Here is a 25,007-nt window from a genome sequence, read left to right on the forward strand (position 1 = left end):
CTCACAGTTTCATCCAAGGGTTAATCATCTTCAACTGAAGAGGTTATTCACAGTTTAATAATTATTTAATGAAAACATTCTTTCTTGTCTATTGTTATAAGAACAACAATGGGACTTCCCTCCATTCCCCCAATCCCCCCCGGCTCATACTGACCTACCTGGGACAAAATCACAGTTGCAAGCTGTAAAAAACTCTTTTATTAAACGCACCACCTGACACTGTGTGACGTTAACGTACCGCTCACACTTTTTTACAGTGTGTGCATCAGCTCCACCCACACCGTGCTGGTAGGATTACATTTTTTTTTTACCTCTTCTGTGTGACCACTGCTGCCAGTTATTTATTCCAGCAGAGAGTTTCTCGACATTACAGAAAAGTTTTGCATTTTCATACGCGGTGCGTTCATGCCGTGCAGGCTGCTGGTTTCGGCTGATGTGCGCCATCAGTCTTCTCGCTGTGGCTCAAAAAAACTTCACTGACTCGAGTTTTCAATCCGTCAAGTCCGCAAATCAGCAATCGGAACTATGGCAACAATTACGGAAATAGTCGATTAATTGAGAGCTCCGGCCGTTTTGAAGTGTGGGATAGAAAGACTGTCGTGGAGGTGAGGTAAGTGTTTGTGCGCACTTTATCGGATTATCTTCATACAAGATAATCCAGCGAACTGTCACTTGGCACTTTTCTGGTGGAATTACTCATTGATCTGTTCTCTTTGGTTGTGTTTTCCCAGACTTCATCCATACTTTTAAAAAATCATTCACGTGAATAATAATATGGGCCGTTTCGACAGAGAATCAGGTTGATAATGTCACTGCACTCTGTGTAATTTAACATACAACACAATACATTATAGTGAGAAAATTATCTTAGTTTGCATTTGCTCTTGTGAATGATGGCGGCCTTGAGATAAGAGAGATTTTACTGAGCAGCTTCAAGAAGACAACGCTGCAGATTACTGTTCACAACTTCGGTACACTATTGTCAGGGTTTGGACCTATATTTAAAATGACTAACAAAATAACTACATAAATGTTGCTATCCCCATAGGGCCTCTTGACTGAAATTTTGTAATGAGGGAATTGAAAGCACTGATTATTTGACCTGCTGTATAAATTTCATTTTTTTTTAAATATAACAACACCCTCATCATCTTTTAAGGATAAAAAGAATTAAGCTTTAATTTCATTGTTTTGGCCTTTATTGCTCCTAGATCTGATTAGAAGACATCCAGCTGTGGTTCATCTCCATGCAGTGTGTCTTACATGGTCTGATTTATGTTATCTTTATTAAATCAGACTGTTGACAGGTATTGCTGTACAGGTCTCTGTAATTGACTGGAACACACATCTTCTGAACACTTGATGGATACAGGTTGATAACAGAAGTTGAGCATCAACACAAGAGCGGACAGCAGTTATGTTTCTGGTCCATGCTCTCACATCTCTGAGGGCAATGATCATGTGGCTCTAATGGAAACTCTATTTTTGGCTAAATCCACTAGAAGATTAAGGACATTATTAATACATGCACATGCAAATTTCATGAAAGAGTGAACAATGGAAGCCTGGAAATAAAAATGTGACTGAGATAAAAGGCGAGTAATAGACAGATATAGCAGAGTGTCTGTGGCAGTTGGTTGGACGAGATTTAGTGGATTATTGTATTATTATTCAATGAGTACACAAATCTGGCCTCAATGACCACTTTGACACAGCAAGACAGTGAATGTAAGCAGGTGACAGGAAGCTGCCAATGAACTGAGCATTTGTAAGGTACTCTCAGGTAAATGGCCACTCCTTGAGAGCAAATTGGCCTGAAGCCATCTGAATCACTGGCCAGCAGAAGGCCGTCAGGATGGAGCTTCATCACACATGTAGGCTCTGCAGGTGAACCTGGGTAACGCCAAGTAACAAGCAGAATCACTGTTTTGTGTGAAGTGAAGGAGCTGACCAATCTTGTAAAATGCAGCAGTAATAGATTTAATATATGTAGTTCCCAGGCTTGTACAGGAAACCAGGAACAGAAGCTAAAAGAAACATTAAAAATTAATAGGGACTTTAGAGCAGTGGAGTTTCTACAGTTCTTGTTATTGTAGCTACAACAATCAAATCTGCCAACCCTGCTGACTCATTACAGCACACACTATAGCAAACCACAATCAACCGCGGACAGTGAAGTATAGGCGGGGGATAACACGACCAAGCAGTCACTCCACAGTTTCTCAGAGATGGAAGATTGGGTTGAGACCTGGAGATTGTAAAGATCATAGTATATGATTCAGATTATTTCATGCCCTGAGGAGGGAGGTATTATCATCCCAGTCTCCACTCGTCTCTCAAGGGTCTATCGTCATCAAAAACGGCGTTCACTGAGATGTTCTCAGAAATATGTGTAGTACTGGCTATGCTTTAAAGAGAGTTTATATTGAAGATATTCAAGAGAGTATAGCCAATGATCTTGGATGCATCTTTTCTGCCAAGTGTCAAGTGTTAAAAATCCAGAAAAGCTCTGCAGTAACACTGAAAGGTAATGTTTTAATTTCTTTAGTATTTTTCACTTTAAACCGACATTTCCTTCAGCCTTTTCATTCATTAATTCATTCAGCGTTTTCTTGGCCTTCTTACAAATATCTGACTCCTGGAGCATTATCCCTGATGTCAGACAGAAACATTTACTTGTGCCTCCGGAGAAAATCTTTTCCATTCTATCCACATTAGGAAACGACCAATTTGAGGACAAATGCAGACCCCCCCCAAAAAAAGGAAACAATCTATGCCTAGATAACGTCATTTCCTTCAGTCAAGGTTATGTTTACAGGATAAGGAAAGCAGATATGGAAAGAAAACTTTTATCAGCTGTACATCCATTTAATTAACACATACCAGATATCTGTTTTACCTCGCTATGACCTCAGCTCTGTGACAACAACACCAGGGTAGGAAGCCCCAGAGACAATAGACCAACCTGGCTGGAATAAGACCCCTGTGATTTCAGCTCCAGTTGTCCCTTGTTTGAGGATGGGCTCAGGATATGAATGCTGGGAATCTGCCAACTCTTCAGAATACAGCAGAATCACGGCTCAGGCCTGGGAGTTCCCACAGAGTAATCAACAATCAACAGTTGAAAGGATGATGAACTGCAAGGTGTACTGTATGCACAACAGTTTCTTCCCTCTGAAGACTGTTGTATAGATTAAGGTTAGTGCTGAATCCTAAACAAATATATTATAAACAACCCCCCCTGAGAAAACCTGTATAACGCAATGCATGATATCAGTATTAAAACATAGTTAGATTTTGGAGGCAATACAACACAGGAGAGTGCTGTTCGATTCCCATTCCCATATAAAATTTATGGTTTATGCTGTATATATAGATGTACTCTATATATGGTTTCTATTGATTCTATCACTGCTAAACAAAGTTAATGCTGATGTTGTAACAGTGACAACAAAGATCACCTAATCATCTGATCGTCTAATGTTGAGGATCCTCTTATTAAAACCCAAATAACCACATTTTCCCTAAACCCAACCAAGTAGTTTTAGTGCCTTAATGTAACCAAGCCATGACTGTTACTATAGCAACCACAGTGATTGGGAGGAGGTATGCCATGGCAACCAGGTTAGCTGCAACAACGTCAGCACTAACCAGCTGCAGATTTTATTTTAATATTGGCTAGCAAACATGTCATTTTCCTGTGAGATGTGATGCAACAGTCATAAGATGATTACTGATCATTACCATTAACATTTGCGTTTCACAGTGAAATTTCTTGACAGTTATACTCTTTGATGCTGATTCTCAAGGGCCGTGAAGAATGTTTTTTGTGACCTGGTGACTTTTCCTCTTGTAACACCAGCAGGTCATAGTTATAGTGTGTTCCAGTTTTTTGAATTTCTGAAAATCTTGAAGTGATACAGAAACAGGATGAACAGCACACTAATACAAACACACACAGCTTCAGTCTGATCCCCCATCTCTCCATATGGGGATAAGGACAAAAGAGCAGTTTGTTTTGTTATGGACTGTTGACTAGGAAACATGCCCTTATCTGCCTTTATATGTCAGACAAATTGCCATTCAATGCTGCCTTTTATTTATCCATTCATCCATCTTCTACCACTTTTCCGTTTCTACGTCACAGGGATGCTGCTTACTCTGGGCGACCTGGACAAGTCGACCTTTTATTTAAAGAAAACAAAAAAAAAAAAAAAAGAAAATGATAACTAGTTTATATCCACTGGGTTCTGTTTTTATTTTTCCTGTCAAGAGAACCTCATGTCTATGGATGGCCCAGGACCTTAGCCATAGATATAGCAGCCACCATGAGGGTGGGCTTTTTAAATTGCTTTTCTAACCCATTTGTAGTTCTACCCCTGCTGTACCAATACATTGATCCCATTAAATTGAACAAGAAGGCCTTGTTTTTATGACACAGTCCTGTTGTCCGTGTGACAAAGGTGTATGCTTCATCCATCTTCTCTTGTCGGGTGGGTAAAATGCTGCCGGCAGGGAGACACGTGACTGTGACCAGTGACACATGCAGCTGCCTGTCTCTGGAGCCTTCCAAAGTCATCGACACAATCACTCTGATTGTGATGTTGTTTGAGGCGGTGAGACTGCCCACCCTTAGGTCAGCAGCATGAGTGAAAGCCTAACCAAGTCTTTCCAGATTTCTCTACTGAGTGTGGTTCAGATAACAGAAGCAGCTTCCTTCTCAGTTCTCTGCCTCACTTTCAAAAAGCTGTCCACCAACTGAGCATCAGGTGTCAGCTGGATAGACGATTGTCTGTTGGGGTGGTCAGCTCGGTGCAAGGCTTGTGTGTTTTCCGCATTCTTTCTTTTATATTTTCTTAATTTATTTATATTTCTTTCTAATCTGGCTGATCAATTTCACTACAGAAGTCCGGTGGTCTAAAGTGAAAAGTGTACATGAGCAAGAACTTGAAGAAACTGATGCTTGAAAAGATTAAATTAATTTTGATCCAACTGCATAGTCCAGTGTTCAATTCATTAAAGGATATTAAATATGTTGACTCTAATGAGTATCGTCCATAACCCCTCTAACCCATGTTGCATATGAGTGATAGAGCTCCTTTGTGATGACCATCCTTCTACATCTCAGACATCAATCTTTTAATGTGGATATTTTCCGCATCTAATTTTATTTACCCGTATTATTACCAAAGGACAACAGTTTTCTGAGCTAAAATGTTTATCCTGATGTTGTAACATTTACTAGGTTCACTGGTTCACTCTTGAGTTGGTTGGCCAGTTACCGTGTTCTTGTTTAAATATGAATTTTGAAGATTATGAAGAGTTATTGGATGGAGTGGAGAAACGCACTAATTTTCTACCGCTTATCCATAAGGGTTGGGGATTAGGGTGAGACCAAATCCCAGCCAGTGTCTCGAGCAAGGGCGGGGCACAACTGCTAGGTGGCAAGTCACACAGCAGGGCAAACACACAGAGACATACAGACATGAGCGAACACTCACACTCACACTCAGATCTACAGATTATTTAGAGTCACTGATCAACCTAAACATGCATGTCTGGATGGGAACTGGCTGGGAACTGAACCCGCGACCTTATTGTGGGGTGAAGTTGTTATTGCTGCACATATTTCTATGTTTGCATGTTTCACAGGTTCTTGTTTGCTGTAACCCTCTTCTTTCAGACTGTGGGGCTTGAGTCTTTATGATGTTGCCCTCCCTAGTGAGTTTCGCTATTAAACGCCATAAATAACACACAGATTTCTGCAGCAGCCGAAACAGCAGCCTCAGTGCCAAGACATTTTTACCAGCCGCCAAGGCAACAAGCTTTTTTCTGTTTGAGGACAACACCCCATCTCTATCAGATGCTGTTTTTATTTTATTTTTTTTAATTTTCTTTTATTTTAAGGTTTAAGTCATACCTATAGATAGGAACTAATTACCTACCCATGCCTGTTTGCTACTTTTCAACAGCCATAAATTAACAAAGGTTGACCTGGTTACTGTAAAGGTTATACCATACTATTATGTCTGTCCCAGACATGACTCACTATTGACCAGTGTGTTGTTAGTCTAAACAAGGACCAAGGCCTATGAGCATATTCGGTGTTTTGAGGAAATATACCTGTGTGTAATTGTACATAAGACTGAAAGCTTGTTCTGTGTTGTAACAGCTCTTTGTTCTCCTACAGTACTCACAGTCCTTTGTGGGATGTTAACAGACTGGTGGTGCGTTGAGGCTGAAGGAGCATGGTGAAACACCAACCCTTACAGGTCTATGAGAAGCAGGTCTTTGTGTCCTTTGTCACTGGGATCTATGGTTGCCGCTGGAAACGCTACCAACGTTCCCAAGACGACAGCTCCAGGGTAAGATAACACCTGTGATCACTGAAAATTGTAATCATAACAGCATTCAGGAAAAACCTTGAATGTTGTTGCTTAGTTTTACTGGTCCTGTTGTGTTACTGCTCTATTGTTATTACAAGATGGATTTTCAAATCATCAGCCTCTAATTGTGTTTATCATGCCAGTACAGTGAAGACTTTTTGTACCATGTCAAATTGTTTCCTCTCCCCTTTTTACAATAGACAAAAGTCTCAAAACAAAACTAAGAAATGAATATAGTCATTGGAGCCAGATTGAGTGTTAATAGTTTTCAGTAGGTCAAAGTAAACACTAATACCGTTTTTTTCTGATGGCTTAAGCACATTTTTTTTAACTATTAGCTATTTTAACTCTACACACAAATAAGGAAACCTTTTACCAAATTAGCAAAACATTGTAGTTCTCTTGAAAAAGCTAATAAACCTTGCTTAACTCTTCAAACCTTCATATAAATAGTATTTTAGTATCAAACAGTTAACACAAGCCATCAAATTAATAAGCACACAATGCGCCAACTACACACTGATGGTATGAATAAAAAGCACATCTGGCTTTTGCTTTCTCTGTGCACAAGGTAGGTTATGTCAGTTACTGTTGTCATAGTTCTGCAAACGTACAGGGATCCAAACTTCAAGTATTGGTGTTAATTTACACTCATCAAAACACACACGTGTTCTTTTCCAAGTCACAACACAAAATAGTAATTTCACTGAGAAAAAAGAAAAAAATCAGTCTGCATCTCTCTGGGTCGGGCCACAAAATTTTGTCTACATCACATGCAATGTCCTCTAGTCCAAGGCACAGGGGGAAAAATCATTTCTTATAAAATGGCTACACGTTGATGGGGATGATGGAATGGAGAGTATGGGGTGACGAGTGGGTGATCTGTAAACCAGTTGCAGACCAAAGCAGCCCTGTGAAAACTAACATTGTCCCATATGATGACGTATCTGGTCTGCTCTGCTCTCTGAACATTAGTGAGCATGTCATGTAAGGTGTCCAGGAGTGTAATAATATGTGCAGTGTTATATGGGCTTCGACTTATAGCTGCACACATAGTGATGTTACCACCACGTTGTCTTGGGACACTGATTATGGCACGGTGTCCAATAATTTTCCTGCCACGTATCTTTGTTTTAGTGAGGTTACAGTTTTTTCCATTTGCTAAAACACAATGTTGCAAACTAGTGTGGTTTTATCAAAATACTTAACACAATTCAAAAAACCACACACCCAAACTGCAAAATACCTCATATATCCTGCAAAATGAAGCACTGCATTGCAACCAAAACTACATATACCATTATGAAAATTAAACTTTTGCACCAAGTGACACACGTCATTCATATTACCAGATTTTTGTCTAACCAACTACACACTGTTGGGCATAATTTAAAAGCACTCTCACCTTCAGTATGCTTTGCCGTAATACTAAAATAGTTCAAATTGTAGAAAATTCTTCAGATTGTTCACATGCACAGAAATATTTACAGATACACACACATGCTGTTGAAACTTTTATTTTATGTTTCACCAAACAAGGCAGTGCAACCTATGCACAGCAAATATATTTACATTGGAGTGAACAACAATACACTCACAAAAAAAAAAAATAGCAGAAAAAATATAGGCAAGAAAAATAACTAGGCAGCATCTTGCCGCACAGCTGGGTCTGACCACAACGCCTCGTCCACATCACAGGCAATATCTTCCCTTGCCAGACATCGAGGGAAGAAGCGCCTGCACCCCGGTGAATATTTGGCCCCTTTCTCCACCATGGTTGCATCTCTCTGCCCTTTAGAAAAACAAGAAAACAAATATTGGACAATGCAGCCTAAAGATATTTCCCCCACAGCAGAGTAAATGGTACAGGAAATGTGTACAGGTAGTGTATGACATCAGCCATTCATGAAGTAAATAGGTGTCCAACTGATACACTATGACGTGGGGTGTACTACATAGTGTGAAAGAAATTTTGGTTACATAACTGTACTCGAGTCTAAATGTCCGGATGACAGAGGCGACAGTAAAATGGCTCAAGTTGGGCTGCACTCTCTGTCTAGCCTTTTTGTCAGCCCATGGTTGATGACACGATCAACTAAGGTTGCTCTGATTTCATTTGAAATTTGTTGTCTTCTTTGGTGAACTCCTCTACCAGCTACCTCTCACTCTTCCTCCCCCTCTCATTCTCACCCTCCCTCTACCTCCTCTTCTCTCTGCAGCGCCTTCCATTGTTGTTGTAAAAGAAAAAGGGTGCTCACCTTTGGTGTTTTTATAGTGCTTACTTCCTGATTGAAGTGTTAACAACTAAGCATTCAGGTGTTTGGCCAAGTGGAAAATATATAGCAGCTCATGATGCCCATGGCATCTGCCTTGAGCTCCATCACTCTCTGGAAAAGACAAAACAAATGCAGCACAGCACTACAGTATGCACTTCCAGATTCAGTACCAATGATACTATAGCTTACGTGCACATAGTCATATTGCAGTTGTTTTACACATTCACTGTTTCTTTTAAAAGGGACTCTGTAGATTTGTTTCATTCGGATTCTGTTGTGGACAAGTACACAAGATAATACAGAAATGCTCAGGATGTGTATGTTTTGGAAGGTGGTGTCATCCTCAATTATGCGCTGCTGTATTCCTCGTAGCCTTATGGAATTATTTGAAATCACCATATTGACTTCTGCAGTGACCATTCTTCCTCTGCCCCCAGCATCTGGATGTTAGCAATTCTGTAAAGTAACCATTTCAGTATTTTTAAATGTATGGTATTGTTGTGTTTCTCATTAGAGTATGGCAGTGCTACAAAACTTGCAAAGTGCAAAGTGACTATACTAACCGATTCTCATTTTGAAATGTCCGTATGATGCTTGCTACATTGTAGCGGCAGGGTCATTCCATGGTTGATTACATGGTCCACTATTGTAGCTCTGATGTCATCAGTAATATCTATTTCTTACTCTTCTTACCCTTCCTCTTCCCCCTCCTCATCCCCCTCTTGCTCCTCCTCTAACTTCACCTCCTTGTCCTTGTCATCCTCTTCCTCCTACTTCTTCACCCATGTCCTCTTCCTCAGCCTCCTCTAATTCTCACTCTTCCTGCTCCCTCCATTGTACTCCATACGGACAGCTTACCTGTGGCTTATTTATAGTGCTTAGGCTGATTGCAAGGTGAACTAATTATCTAAAATAGTTTTCACATGTGACAGTGTGCCAGACAGTTGGCAAAATAGTGTAAATAATAGCCATACAAGTTTTGCTAGGAGTGTGTTGATCATTTGAAAAGTGAGTGCAAAGCAGTGAATTGTGTTTACAGTACCGCAAAAAGAGTGCTGTGCAGTGGATTGTACCTATGGTTTTTGTTACAGTGTGTTACAAAATTGCAGACTTGATTGCAAAGCAGTATGTATGCTTTTAGTTTTGCAAACTCATTGAGTGGATTTGCTGTAAAGATCAATAGTTTTCGAAATTGCGCAATAAGAATCTCGGTTAGCGTTTAAGCATTCAGAAAAAACTGTAATAAGTATTGCTTATAATTGCAAAACGCTTATGATGTTTTAGCTGTTGTAGTAACGTGGCCTACAGCTGTGCCAATCAAGACATTCACCCCTACTGTTTGAATAAAACATGAGCAAGAGTTTTACCAGAATGTAGGTTGAAACGATAAAAACAAGTGACAGGATTGAAAGGAGAAAACAGAACAGAGATGCTCAGCCCTTACTGTACAGCAAAACTAACCATAGGCTCCACAATCCTGCTGAGGCTGCGCTGAAACCTGACCTTACCTCAGAAAGAAATGAACTCTTTCCACTTTGTGGTTCTGAAGGCTAAAGTAAATAGGCCAAGCCACGTGAAAGGCAACAGAGAATTACACAAGCAAGCAACCGCACAGCAAACCCAACATACACCAAGTCTTTTCGATTATGGCAACACAGGCTCCTCTTACATTTCTATTATATTTTTCATGACAAGATGGCTTCATCACTTGACTGTGGTATTTCGTTGTTTGATTTAATCACAGAACATAGTTTTTGAATCAGTGATGTCTACAAGCTACATCCCATAGACCTTACGTCACCGTGACCACCCTCAAGGGAAATTGATATTTCAGCTCTCTATTGAAATACTTCAGAAAATGAACCCTTCACAAACCCTTCTTGTGAATATAAATCCCTGTCAGTTCCTTAAAACTTGTCACAATTGTACAGTGTTCAGAAAGCCATTGAGAAGGGCTTAAGTTTGTTTAAAGTTAGCACCAAAATGAAAATGCATTATTAAACCCAACTAATACAAATGTACCAAAGATTGTTATCTATTTTTTTTTCTCTTCAATTCCTGAGGAACTTCTCGAGTAGACTCTAGTGAGGTGGGGAAAATGATCCCTACTGTAATGTGAGTAACAGAATCAGTGCAGTGTTTGGATGTGCGCTGCAGGCCCAGACGCCCAGCTGTGGTCAGTGTTCACTGGCCAGTCACTGATGCTGCTGCTGGGTGTCTTATCACAGAGATTCAGTGGCTCGGCCATAAATTAGACCATTTACTGAATGTGTGAATTGGCCGCTGATGATGTGCTGACCCAAAGAAACAGACACAAACACATAGTCACCTCCCTCTGCTCCCTCGCTCCATTAACACTGCATGGAACAGAGGCAGAGACATAAGAGCGGCCAGCATTCATGTCTGCTTACACTGCAGCACATGTTACTTTTATAAACACTGAGCGTTTGACTGCAGGGTCGATTTCAGCTTCAATGACTTCCTGTTCTTTTACAAACCTTGAGTAATGAACCTGTGTGTGCAGTGGCAAATGTTTTCTGTGGCCTCAAGGTCCACAGAAGCATTACAGTGCTCGAAGAGAATGGAGGAGCAATCAATTCAGTGGCTGAAACGCCCAGCTTTAGTGTGATGAGCTCACCCCCTCGTTGTCAGCCAACACTTCCCTGTTCTGTTTCACCCCCGCCGCTTTCCCCAACCTCATCTCCAGCTGCAACAGGCAAGTGTGCTTTGTGACTGGACACTACCTGATGAGCAGCAAACAGCAGCCAACAGAAGACAGCTGGTTCTAAAGTTCTAAAGAGGCAGAAATTACAAATGACTGCAGTGACACCAGTGCTATGTTCATGAATAACTTAGCATTAATTAATATGTTACCTTGTGTTGTAATTGCATGAGTAAAATCTAAGTGTATCTTTCATTATACGACTTGTGATATGTTCTGAAATGTGTTTTTAATTCCTCTAGTTCTTAAGTTCTCTTCAGTTTATCTCAGTTTCTCTGGCATCTTTTTGTATAGAGGCTGTAGACAGGAGCATGTGTGGAGCAGTTATGTTGTTCTAGCACCCTTGGTGAGCAGAACGAGGTACACACCGATATTTATGTTTGTATCATTTGTGTAAACTCTGGAATAGTGGCCTATAGTTGTCACCCTGTTTAAGGAAAAAAAATAATCCCATCTGTTTTGAAACTCTACATGTCTCGCTTATTGGAGACCAGGGGCATCTACGGATATGTTACAAAGAGTCTGAGCAGAAGTGAATTTTCAGCTCATTTAATGCTGACGTTAATCATGTTTGATACCACAGAGAGATCTAAAATCACTGAATGCAGGGTTTATATGCATCTACATATCCATGTATTTATTAACTAACTATTTCTGTATGTCCTAGGACAATGTAGCTTTTTATCTATGAAACCTAGTGATTCAACATGTGATACACAGCATGACTCTACAAGGGAGGAACAGTAATGTAATGACCAGTACTTTGGCTGTTGCCAAGTTAGTTTTTAGACACCAGAAGGTGTCTCCTCCATTTGGAGGAGAAGGTTGAGCTGAGCAGAAGTGAGGGCTTGATCTGGCCTGATCTGTACCCTATCCTGACTGGGTGGGATAGTCTGTCAGTCATATATAAGTGAGAATTCCGGCCATTTTCCCATAAACTTCAATACAAACTGATCTACTGATTTACAACAAGTGGAGCCGCAAATGTAAGACTCTGTGGCACTGGCTTCTCTTTATAGAAAGTCTGTGATGTAGACATATGTTTTCTCCAGGCTCCCATGTTGAGCTGACTCTGAACTTGTCTGATAGAGACAGTTCTAATGAATATTAATCACCAGAGGAAAAAAGAGGCAGAGCCAGCACATCAGAGCCAGAATCAGGGTTTATCAGCACTGTCAGGTGTACAGCTAACAGGGCTGTAGGACAGAGGTGTTTGCCTCAGTCTTTTCACACTTTGGGTCAATGGATCAAATTAAGTATGATGGTAGGACAAAAGCATAAATGTTTTTTTGTTTTTTTTTGTTTTTTTTCTATAATGAAAAATCAGTGATTAGGTCTGCCACTTGAGGTCTTTTGTATCAGCCATTTCACTGACAGGATAATCCAAAGGAGAATATTCACAAACTTCTTCATTCATTTCAAAATCTATCATTAGAAGTCAGATAGTGTCCCCGCTGGTCAAGGCCGCATGGACACTCCTACTGGAGCTGAGCAGTGATCACTGTTACACTGAAGGTGTTGTTACTGACAAACAAGCTTCTTTCTGTCGCTTTTTGTTGTCACAAAGAAGATTTTCTCAGCCAGGATTACTTCAGTCAAAGCCTTCCTCTGACCTCAACCAGTGACCCTCTACCTGTTACTGGAATCTTAATATACCAAATAGCCAGTCTCTGAAGAGCCACGCAGACAAACGAGAGACTTTAAAATGTGATATTTACTTAACTTCCCCAGTGAAATTGGGGCATATCAGAAAATGTAATAATAAGATACCATCAGCGGAATTATGCTAGAGTTTATTTTGCAGCTTCTTTCACCTACATCCAATTACATGTCATCAGGTGTACATTCTCCTTATCGAGTCCACCGGCCGAAGTAGATACCAGGATCAAAAGGGAGAAAAGGAACCAAGGGGAGATTAAGTGACATTCTGGGGAATCGTTTAGTTTAAAATGTATGTATATATTTATTAAAGGACAATATTTATGACAGCATTATCATAGGATGCTGTATCTATGGAGACCGCACATGTGACTAAATCAAAATTTTGTTTGGCTGCATTAGTTTAACTGCCAGTGTGACTCTGCCTAAGTGCCTCATGGCCATAAATAAACCACAGACCTTAGTTGACTTCCTGCTAAATCAGTTTAAAATCCCCATGTACCTGTCATATCCTAGCCTCTATGTCCATATTTCTATTTCCTGCATCAGGTTAGAAGACATTCTCTGATGCATCTCTCCTCTCCTGACTAATAGCACTAGCCATCAGTAATATTACTCCACTCCTTCATGAGTGCAGCCATTTGCTCTGTACCTGCGCACACATCTAATAGTCTCCCAGCCTCTTATATAAGCCACTGGAAATGTGCGTCCAGGCACAGTGGGTGCAAAGCTCATCAGTTCTCAACAAGATGTGTTGACCGGCCTATCATACTGTGTGCCTCCTCTCACAGGGAATTAGATGCTAATCCTGTTAACTACTGAAGGAGAGAGTCCTTGAGTGCTGCAAACACTCTCCTCTGTACCTTTGCCCCACATGTGAAGCCGGAAAACTGTACAGTACAGGGTTAAAACCTGGTAGTGAGAAAATCAGTGTGTAGTTCCTAACAGGCCTTTCATTTCTGAGTGCATACTGCACGAGAGAATGTATCGCTGTCTAAATTGATTCCTTGTTCAGGTAAATAGGGTTGTATGCTTCTCAGCCAAGCTAAGACACGCTTTGCCCCTCTAAACATGTACAAAAGTGAAAAAGAATGATTTATTTGGCCACTCACAAACAGCATAAACTCCATTGTCTCTCTTTACACTTGATGAATGTGTTGTTTCTACTCAGTTGTATATTTACACATCAAACAGCCAAGGAGCAACGCTATCATTTATTCTAAGTCCCTGTTTGTGAATATGAGAGGGAAGCTATACTCCACTGAGCTGGGGATAACTTCACAGTATGGTGGTAATTATCTGTGTTTTTGGTCACCACAACTGACGTTAGTTTGGGAGCTGCCGTTCTAAAGCCTCCAGCTTGTAAAATTACCATTGTCATTTTTTTTAAAGGAGAGAACCTTGGATTAGGAAATGAGGGTGGGGCTTTGGAGGAGTGTGTGTGTGTGTTGGCGGAGGGGGTGGGCTCCTGCTCTGTTTCTTCCAACAGGCCATCATTTATGATACTTTCTGTCAACCATACAGTAGCCTCGCTGTAATGCACACCTTTAAGGTTTATTTTACAGTAAATTGCACTTTAAACTACACACTGAGAACATAAACTCTTTAGCAAAAGGTTTGCGGAGATGATAAATCAAGTAAATAGGGGCATTTTCCCATTGATTTCAGTACAATCTGACTTCTTTTAACATCAGCAGAGTCAACCTCTGATGGTATTTGATAGAATTCAGTTGGCTTGGCTTCACTTTTCAGACCTGAGATCTATGTCCACTTTTATAGACAGTCCTGTTATTCTCTGGATGGAATAAGAAAAATAAAGTGAACCCAGAAAAAGGAAAACAGTTGTTTGTGTTTCTTTCACAGTGGGAGTGTACATGGTTCTTCATCTTGTGCAGCTCTTTCCTTCTGCTTCTCTTTTGGGCCTACTTCTGGTTGGTGGCTCAAAATGATTTCAACGAGTTCAATTGGTGAGTGAGCTTTTCCTCACTCTGTGACTGAGGCTGTTGAGGACCAACATGTGTGATGAGGATGTGATTAGCATCAGCAGTGATCAGTCAGCCTCTACCTTTTCACTCTGCAGGTCCGTGTATAACCGCTCTGGGGAGTGGAGGGATGAGACCATCCCCATCCTCGCATCCACCACTGTGGGATTCAGCTACATCACATTCTTACTGGTAACACTCAGCATTTCCTTTGCTAATGTTAATATACTGCATGCAGTACTGCATGCAACCCCAACTAACGGACAAGATGGAATCAGAGGGTCAGTGCTATCCAAATCATAGGTCAGATCATTTATAATTTACTGCTTTCACATATTCACTCTGCTGTTTTGGCTAATTTGAAGACAAAGTGATTATACAGTCGTATGCTGTAAAGAGATTTCAGAACAAAACGACAAAAACAATAACAAAGTTAGTGCGTCCATATTCTTTCAGACAACATTTTTCTAAATAAAGATCAACCAAGAATAAACTTAATTTATGTTGAAAAAAAAAATAAAAATGCTACCAATAATACAAATGATCACAGCAGAACATGAAATGGGGAAAAAAAAAATAATTTGGTGAGGGGATCCTATTATTCATAATCTATATTATTTATTTGTCCTTTGCATTTTATCTGCCTTTCTTTCTGATGCTTTGTGACCATTATACAATCATGTATTTGTCAAACCTAAATATTACCTCACTAATGCCTTATTGATCTTTTAAGATGTGTCTTATTGATTCTGGTCCTTTTTCAGATTTTAGCTCTCTTCCACATATCCCTGGGCCAGCAGCTGAACCTCTACTGGGTTCACAAGGTGCAGTGACTCGCGTCTTAAATTATCACCATAAATTTTCTCCACACACGCACACAACACACTTGTGTAATTAAAGCATTTAATTTCATCATTGCATCATTGTGTGTCTCCTATCGACAGATTGGAGTGTTGGCTACGCTCCTCACCACTGTCTCTGGTGTCGTCTCTGTTGATGACATATGGGGAGACGAGTGGGACATCTTGCTGGTGTCTCTGCAGGTTGATCATAAGCGCTCTGTACCTTTACTTTTATGATTTTTCTTGGAATGATAAATGTTTTAGTTTTAAATGAGATCTTCAAGTGATGTGGTGCACTTGTTCTAAAGCTGAAGGATTTTTTTTTTTTTTTCATGTTTTAAATTTATTTTATCGATATCTTCTAAATTGGATTTCTTGGCAAAGGCGAATGAGAAGAGTGATATCCTTTTCATGTCTAGCTATCTAAGATGAATAGCCAGTAGACAGTCAGCTTAGATGAGCATTTTGAACTTTGATCTATATTGTGAGGTGTGTTATATAACTTTCAGACAGAACCCAGCTAACTTTTTTAACCTATTTCCAGCAAAGTTAACCAGTCACTGCCTGTATCCTCATCCAATTTTTATAAGGAAGAAAACCAAAATTATATTTTGGATTTTAGAGTCATTTAATTGTGTCTAACTCTTGTCCAAAAATTCCTTTGACCAACCTTCACAATTGATACATGGTATATTCTTTCTGACATGCTTCAAACGAACCCTGTTCATCTATTCCTTATCAGTATATTCAGAGTTGACACTGTGGTACTTTCTCTTATAAGTAACCACCAGTTAACATCGCTCTTTTTGTGTGTTTTATGAACAGGCCACAGCTCCATTTTTGCACATTGGAGCCCTTGCGACAGTCACAGCTGTCAGCTGGTTGGTAGCTGGATATGTGGTGCGCAGAGAGAGATCCAGTAAGTGATGGCTTGTATTTTCTTTGAAGATTGCCTGTCTCCCACTAGGCAGGATATACGCTCCCATTGGTTTATATAAGGACTTAGAATTTCTGTTTGTATTTTAATGGCTTTAGTGAAGACAGTTAAGACCAAATGTTGCACACGCTTCAACTTTATTCTACTATAGACAAGCTTTTCTACTGCAAAATCAAAATAGCAGTCTGGTCTGCCCATTCTCCAGGTTTGTGTCATCTTGGTGATATTATATCTGACGCATGTCATGATGTCCAAATGTCAATTGTCATAGTGTGTAAGTGTGTAGAGAAGCTAAGTCCAGGCTTGTACTGTTTGTGGTGTGCTCACTGGCTGCAAATGAGCAGTCACCAGAAAGGCAAGTGTGCAGCCCAACGTTCTCCTGTTCCCCGCCTGACATTTTGGCAATTAAGCTATAAATCTGCCAATATTACATAAAGATTGCATCCCAGGTATTGTTTAATGATGATCCCAGGTTCTGTTTAACACAATGCTGAGAAATATGTTTTCATCATAGCTTTTGTGGCATGAACACAATTTCCAGTAACAGGTGTGTTGATTTAACCAGGTGAGCATTCCTCAGACATGCATTCTATACCTGCTAAATAGACCTCTTTGTGATTTCTCTTATAAATTTCCAATTCTAATTGTTTGCTCCTTTCAGGAAGCTGCTAATAGAAACAAAGTACTGATCAACACAGACAGAATTTCTGGCATAGTAGGCAGATGAAGTGAGTAAAGTGACCCTTAAACTGGCTCTTGCTACTCTGTCAGACTTCCAGATGATGGTGTTGCTGATCTACATCGTCATTCTCCTGGCTGTCTATGTAGCACCGCTCACATTCACGTGCCCCTGCATCATGGACCGCCATGGCCTCAGCCCTCGACCTGATGTTATCGGTCGACGGGGAGCTCCTATGGTAAGTTGGTGCGTTGCCAGACCTCACTGTCTGATCCAGTTAACTGTTCAAATCGATGATGTGCAGCTCTGTGGGGGGAGTTTGACATAGCCAAGGCTTGTCAGGTGCACACTTTGTTGATTGAGATAAATGTGAGGAAAAAATGGCAAATGATCTACTGAGATCGGTTCAGATTGTACACACACACACACACACACTTTCAATCACATGGCTTTTACCCTGTGCTCACCAGAGGTTCTAGATAAATGACATATAACAAAAAGATATCCTGATGAGTGAAGCTAAAAATGCAAAAAACAAAGGGAGTGATTGGTTCTTTTTTTCCTGTTTTCGTATTTGGTGCAACAATAATAATTGCCTTGTGATTCATCCTTCCCCTGAAATCATACGTTTCCCTGCTGTAATACTTTCTGAATATTTGATATTTAAGGCAGTGCGTTGTTCATTGGTAATTATGGTAATTATCTCTCAATGAGCTTCCTTTCCTTTCAGTTCACTCTTAAGTGTTATTCATATAACAAAACATGCTGTGAGAATGCTGATATTTGTGCCATGTTTTGGAATTTACTTTACTCAAATATGGAGTAAATAAGTCATGCCTCCCTATTTATGTGTTGTTTATAACCTGATCGGCCCAGACTGAACGTTGTCCTTCTGTGTGTCTCCCTTCTGCTCCAGCTGGCTCCAGAAAATACTATGGTGTCCTTTAACAGAGCTCTGCAGCATGGAGCCAGCTCCCTGGAGGCCGACGTCTCGATCAGGTTATCAATCACACATAAATGATTCATTTTTAATCTATTCTGTGCTCCGAAGTTACACTCATCTGTCCCTCAGCTGAGATTTAGATTTCTTAGTGGGAAGGACTAAATAGAATTAGACAGCTACAACAATGCATGCGGTTGAAACACTTTCTGACCACTGTGTCTCTGTTGCAGTTTGGACGGGGTTCCATTCCTCATGCGAGACCACACACTGAGGCGAACCACGGACGTCAGGAAGGTCTTTCCAGCCAGACAGTTTGATGATGCCTCTTTCTTCAACTGGACAGAGATTCGCTCTCTAAACGCAGGCCAGTGGTTTTTGGAGGTAATGGAATCAACTTCATTTCAGTTTGCTCCTTTTTCAGTACATGAAAATCAGTCGCAGCTATTAAACATTTTACCATTACCATTTAACATTTTTTGGATGATATCATTCATAATTGAAAAGTGTAAATGTAAAACTGTGATGCAAGAAATGTTTGTGGTAAGAGACAGTGAGTGAAACTTTACACCATGAAGTGACAATATATTGTGGTTATCTGGCATAACTGCAGAAGGAAAGCATGTTATCTTAAAGATTGAAGAATCTGATTGCTTCCCATAGGAAAAGAAAGTTTTAAATTGAGCACCACACTTTATTCCTTTACTCACCCATAGCTATCTCAAGAAGTGGGAAGCTACGCCAATGTTAATGATTTTCTTGTACGGAAATCAGCATGCTAACCAGTTAGCCACACTTTACCTTCCTGACTGGAACTCACCGCAGCCTGCAACCTGTCCTGAAAATGTTGAGCTGCTCAGATGGCATATTAACTGCTTGTCTTATGAACCCAATGATGGCCATAGGTCTTGTCTAACCCCAGGAAGAAACCACATTCAGTGGCAGAGAAAACATAGATGAAGCCAATCAAAGCCTTTGATTTCAAATTGGGTGTCATTAAATAAATGCTGCATTTATTTTGAATGAAATTTTGATGTGGAAAAGAGGCCATATGCTAGCAGTCTTTAGATAGAAGAGAAACATAGACAAGCATAGATGTGATATCTTTGTATACACATGTAAACATGGAAGTATGACCATTTTCCATTCCATTTCATTTTCAACTGCTTATCACTCAGGTACGCAGGGGCTGCTGGAGCCAATCCCAGCTGGCATTTCAGGCGACGGTGGGGTAACCCTAGACAGGTCACCAGTCTATTGCAGGGTTGACATAGCAGAGACACATAGCCAGTGACAAAAAGCAATGAACACATTCCATTTATTTATAATGTACATTAGTCAACATCTGTTATAAATAATATAATAAACTGCTGGATTTAAAGTTCCAATAAGGGGAAAAAAATTAAATAAGGTACATACAAAAATGTAACCTAATAATTACTTTCACTGGTAACTAGTTACTTTTATAACGCTGTAAATCAATTGCTAATGCAGTTACTTTTTGAGAGAAATAACCAGCAACTTCTTACTTTTTAAAGTAAAGTGCACAACACTGCTGACATGTACGGGCACAACATCCCCCTCTCTGTTGCTCTCCTGTGTCCAGAGTGACCCCTACTGGACAGTGAAGACCCTGACATCGAAGGAGCGGGGCAGAATCGGCAACCAGTCGGTCTGCAGCCTGGTGGAGATGCTGCGACTGGCAGCCAGGGCCAACAGCTCTGCGCTGCTTAACATTCGAAAACCCCCACCAGAGCATCCACGCCACCGCAGCTGGTTCATGGATACACTGTGGGCTGTGCAGAAAGCTGGCATCTCCCAGAAGCGGGTGAGGACTGTAGGTTCCTCTCTAACCATCCTTCACTCAAAGGTGCTGCTTGTAGTAACACAGTCCTGCTGAAAGATTGGTGCAAAGACAGAGTAACCTCTGGGGTTATCCTGCAGTAAACTTCATTCATATAGTAAGTCACTGTGGAGAGTGAACTTTCAGCAAGGAGTGAAAGTCCGAAGTAAAATCCTACAAGGAGCACCTTTCACCTTTTTACAATTTCATTTCATTCCCCTTTATCTGGAGCATATGCTGCAGTCTGTCTGATCGGGGTCTTTTCATGTCATATGTATTTGTGCCAGGTGACGTGGACCCCAGACACTGACAGGGGGAGAGTGCGAGGGCTTCAGCAGACTACAAATGAGAAGCTGTCGGTGGAGGAGATAAGGCAGAGAGGAATTACAAGCCTGACCCTCCACTATGGCAAGGCCAGCCACAAAGACATACAGTAAGAGCTAGAGTCGGCTGCTAGGCAACAAGGAAGGAGCAAAAAATTATGATGACAAAGAGCTCTGTTTTTTTAGCATTATCTGGAGAAAGGGGACTTCATTATAAATCTACAATATTCTCATTTATACACAAATATCAAATGTCTCCAATGCGCAAATTAATATACTGTTTTGGCTGCAAATCCCTGACTGTTTCTTTAGTTGACTTGGTGGAGGTTGAGGATGGGCTGTTTAGCCATGTCAAGTCAAATTCTCTCCCAAGTATAAGAGATTGGATATCAAATGATTGGTTGGAGAAGGAGCTGTGTCTGATACATGTCCTGAACTGATACCATTAGTATCTTCCAAAAGTGAAAGTGTGAAAGTGAAATCAGTTCAAGCACCTACACCTGATCTATTTCTCTAGACCTTTAAACATTCAGCAGCAGTCACACTTCATATATTGACCTTCAAAGGAGCCCACAGCAACCATTAGCCTTCGATTCAGGTGGCATGAAGCTCTGATTGGTGCATGGAAATTATGTTTTCCCAAGTGAACCTCTTCAAACTGGTGAGCTCAGACAAAACAAAGAGACACGAAAATCACTCCTATGAGCGTTGAGCCGACAGAGTAAAGAAGAGGGGAGGGGGACTTTGTTTTCAAGGCAGATTTATTTTTTTTCTCCACCCAGGGAGTATCTGGCCAATAATGTGAGTGTGACCGTCTACCCAGTGAATGAGCCCTGGCTCTACTCCACTCTGTGGTGTAGCGGGGTGCCTTCTGTGTCCTCTGATGCCCCCCAAGTCCTCCGAAAGGTGCCTTACCCCATCTGGCTCATGGTAAACAGAACACTCTCCTCTTTAGCCCTCATCCAGCATTTCACACACACACACACACACACACACACACACACACACACACACACACACAGATACAAAGACAGACATACAAGGTCACACAGCAAGACAAGAGGACAGCAGGAGAGAGAGCACAGAGACTGATGAGGGCCCAGCGAGACCTGAGGGCAAGGACGTAGAGAAATATGAGGAAGCTCAGCATGGCGTTAGACAACAACAGGACCCCGAAAAAGAGTCTGAGACAGGTTGAGACAAGGGCACAGATCTGCACTCAAAAGCAGCGGTCTAGCAGGCTTTTGCCTTAGTCATTGTCTTGTGTTGGGTTCAGGATACACGCATGCTGATGGGGACCTCCAGTGGTCCTGACCGGAAACTACATATGTGTTTTTCCTTGTCCTGCAGAGCCAGAGTGCTTACAGCTTCATCTGGGTCTCTTCAGATTTGGTCTCCCTTGCCATTGTCATTGGGATTTTCTGTTTTCAGAAGTAAGTAGAATTTAGACTGTGACATAGACACCATATTGATATTGTATATATTTATATTCATCTTGTAAATAATGAATTAGAAATTATGTCACCTCCTGAGGCCTTTACAAGTAGATACAAATAAAATACATTTTACTGTCCCATAAAGACAATACATATATATTTATTCTTTCAGTCAATAAAAAAAAAAAATACTACCGTTGTATGAGTTGAATTACATGAGGTGAGCTTAAACACAAATACACCAAGAATATATAGTGTAATCAGATATATTCAGAATGAACTAAATTGTTAAAAAAAAAAAAAAAAAACACCACCTGAGCTTTGGTCTTTTACTGTCTGCTGCTTCTGCATTGACTGTTCATTCTGCTCTTTTCTGTTCTTTCTTTGTCTTTGTTTTTGTCTTTGGTCTTCTGGATGTTTCCATGTTTCCTCTCTATGCTGTAACTGTCTTTCTGTCCTTTTTTTCTCCTCTGACATTCTTACCCTTATCGCCTGATCTGCATGCAACCTTCCTCCACTGCCCCCTGGCATCTGTCAGCTATCATATGATCAGGTAACTGCTGCCACTGCCTGGGCCTTTGTTTCTGCTCTCACGTCTGTCCTCCTTGTGCTTTTACTGCCCAACACCCAAAGGCTGCCCCCCCGTCACTGCACTTGTTTACCTCTTCTTTTTCACTGTGCCGCCATTACATGTATAGGCTATTATGTTTATCACTGTATCAAAGGGTGTAATGACATAGCTGGAATCACTGTCTCATGTGGAATCTTGTAATACTGTAACAGGTGGAGGATGAGCAGAATGCAGAACTATAACCCAGAGCAGATCATGCTGAGCGCAGTGGCACGCCGCTCCAGTCGGGACGTCAACATCATGAAGGAGAAGCTCATATTCTCAGGTGAAGCTCCACCAACATCCACACCTGGAAATACTTTTGTTCAGCCCATAACTGGAAGGATCAAACATGAATGTTAATGTTTTGATAACACAAATAAGTCACCTCCTGTGGTGGAAAATCACACATTTAGCTTTTATTACACAGTCATTTTTGTGTTTGTAGGGGGAAATACTGTTTGACAATGATTTACATGCAAGTGGCAGAAGGTGTAGTTTTTAATACCACCACAGGGTGGTGCAGAAATAAAACAGATTCAGTCCCACTACCAGTCACTTTCTCATTCAAATGAGTAGGAAAGTGTGTCCAAACTTTTATCAAGTATTATTAAGTATAAGTAATAGTAAGTATTAACTATGATTAAGTATTAAGTAAAATATAGTACAAAAGAAAAAAAACAGCTTCTATTGGAAGTCATCGCTGTCATTAACAGCTCAATAGGTGGTCACAGTTATAGTGTCAGTATTGCTTTTTCTCTGGTCTTTTTTCAGAGCTGAACAATGGCCTCAGCAGCACAGAAGAGCTTTCTCTGTATCCGGAGAACGGTTATGCGAGATACAGCCACGGAGGCCTCAGCCACTGAACAAAATACTGAATGTGAACTTCACTCCAGAGCTTTGACAGCAACGGAAAATAATTTTGTAAGGAGAAGAGAAAAAAAACACGTAAACAATCAGTCTATTAGTGAACCTTCCCAGGAAGTGAGGATGGCATAACATACAAGTATGGACAAGGAGGTTAAAATAACAGATCAATATAAAAATATCAGTATTTTTTCCATAATACTGCTTATACTGCCAGTCTAAACCACAATGTGTTGAAGTAATTTACCATTTACTTTTAAGGGCGTTGTAAGATCTTACTTGCTGGAAATGTTAGAGGCATCATGGCCAAGCCACCCTCAGACAGACAGAGTCAGAGTCAGGTTAGAATGTCTTTTTCCCTGTGACAGTTTTAAAATGTAAACTCACTTTGTAATGTAGAAACATAGTTTTTATTGAATAGAGAATATGTATGAGTGTTTGTCACTAGAAAAGTCACTCATTCATAATTCCAGTTGACATTTAGTGATTACTGGGCCAAATATCCATCTCATAATGAAGAAGGGTTTCCGTTTGTTCTGTTTGCTTCAGTGACCTTCTCAAAAGTTGTTTTTTTTGTTGTTGTTGTTGTTGTTTTTTTGAGCTGATAAAGCTGTGCTGTTGTATTTTTCCATGTCATTTACTTCACTGTTGTTTTATAACAGAGGAAATGAGCTGTGTAGTGTTCTGTAATATACACTGATGTAAATACAAGTTGTTTTTATTGTTTCTCTCTGGGAGGGTTTTATCGGGTTTGGACTCATGAAACATACTTTTTGTTTGAATCCATCACTATTATGGCTGATTTCCTCTTTTAACTGTGACAGACAGATCAGGGTAGATGTGTTTTTTTGTTTTTTTGTTTGTTTGTTTTTTTGTTGTTGTTGTTGCTTGTTGTTGTTTTTTTTTTTTTGTCTTTTTAGAGGAGGGGTTGTGGGGGGGATTCTGCCTTTTCTGTCATGCCATGACTGATTTACTTTATCGTCATATTAGTTATAACAACGTTCACATGGCTGCCTTTTTGCTAAATAAATAAAATAGTATTATATTCTAGAATATTTTTGTCAAATAGTTTAATAACAGAGGTAGAACTTTCAGACGACATCTACATTTCTATCTGCAGACATGTCAGCTCTTCAATAAAAGACATCTTTCCTCCTTGTTGTCCTCTGTTTATTTTCATAATTAATTTTATTGCTAATATTATGTCATACAGTGAAATCCATACTTCCAGCAGAAAGCCACGCTACTGTGCTTTGTACTGATGTAACATGTAAACATGTTTGTCTGTGTGGCAATATAAAAAAGGCCTCACTCCATTTTCATTTTATATGAGAGTGAATAGGGCCATTTTTACTAAATTCTTACCTACATTATTTATTGAATAATTTACCAAAAATTAAGAAGAGAATTGGCACATTGACTTATGCTTAAAATTGTTGTTAGTCATTTTTACCTGATCAGGTGTTACCTTCAGTAGAGAACGCCTGTTTAACTGTATTATACTG

At 40.3% G+C, this 25,007-nt stretch overlaps 1 protein-coding gene across 4 annotated transcripts; it reads left to right on the plus strand.

The window, feature by feature from the left end:
* Positions 1–345: 345 nt before the first annotated feature.
* gdpd5a (glycerophosphodiester phosphodiesterase domain containing 5a) lies at positions 346–24,385 on the plus strand. 4 transcript variants are annotated; one of them, XM_029519258.1, is made up of 16 exons: positions 346–610; positions 6,191–6,365; positions 14,907–15,010; positions 15,124–15,217; positions 15,790–15,849; positions 15,970–16,068; positions 16,693–16,786; positions 17,576–17,721; positions 18,400–18,482; positions 18,657–18,807; positions 20,030–20,260; positions 20,554–20,699; positions 21,372–21,519; positions 21,940–22,022; positions 22,809–22,921; positions 23,410–24,385. In XM_029519258.1, the coding sequence occupies exons 2-16, from the start codon at positions 6,249–6,251 to the stop codon at positions 23,499–23,501; spliced, it is 1,761 nt and encodes a 586-aa protein (XP_029375118.1). In that variant the 5' UTR covers positions 346–610; positions 6,191–6,248; the 3' UTR covers positions 23,502–24,385. The 4 variants fall into 4 exon arrangements, with proteins under 4 accessions (XP_029375118.1, XP_029375119.1, XP_029375117.1 ...); XM_029519259.1 differs by having other exon boundaries at positions 20,030–20,251; positions 23,410–23,541; XM_029519257.1 differs by having other exon boundaries at positions 346–605; positions 23,410–23,541.
* Positions 24,386–25,007: the final 622 nt, after the last annotated feature.

The sequence above is a fragment of the Echeneis naucrates genome, chromosome 14 (assembly GCF_900963305.1).
Source record: "Echeneis naucrates chromosome 14, fEcheNa1.1, whole genome shotgun sequence".
NCBI lineage: Eukaryota > Metazoa > Chordata > Actinopteri > Carangiformes > Echeneidae > Echeneis > Echeneis naucrates.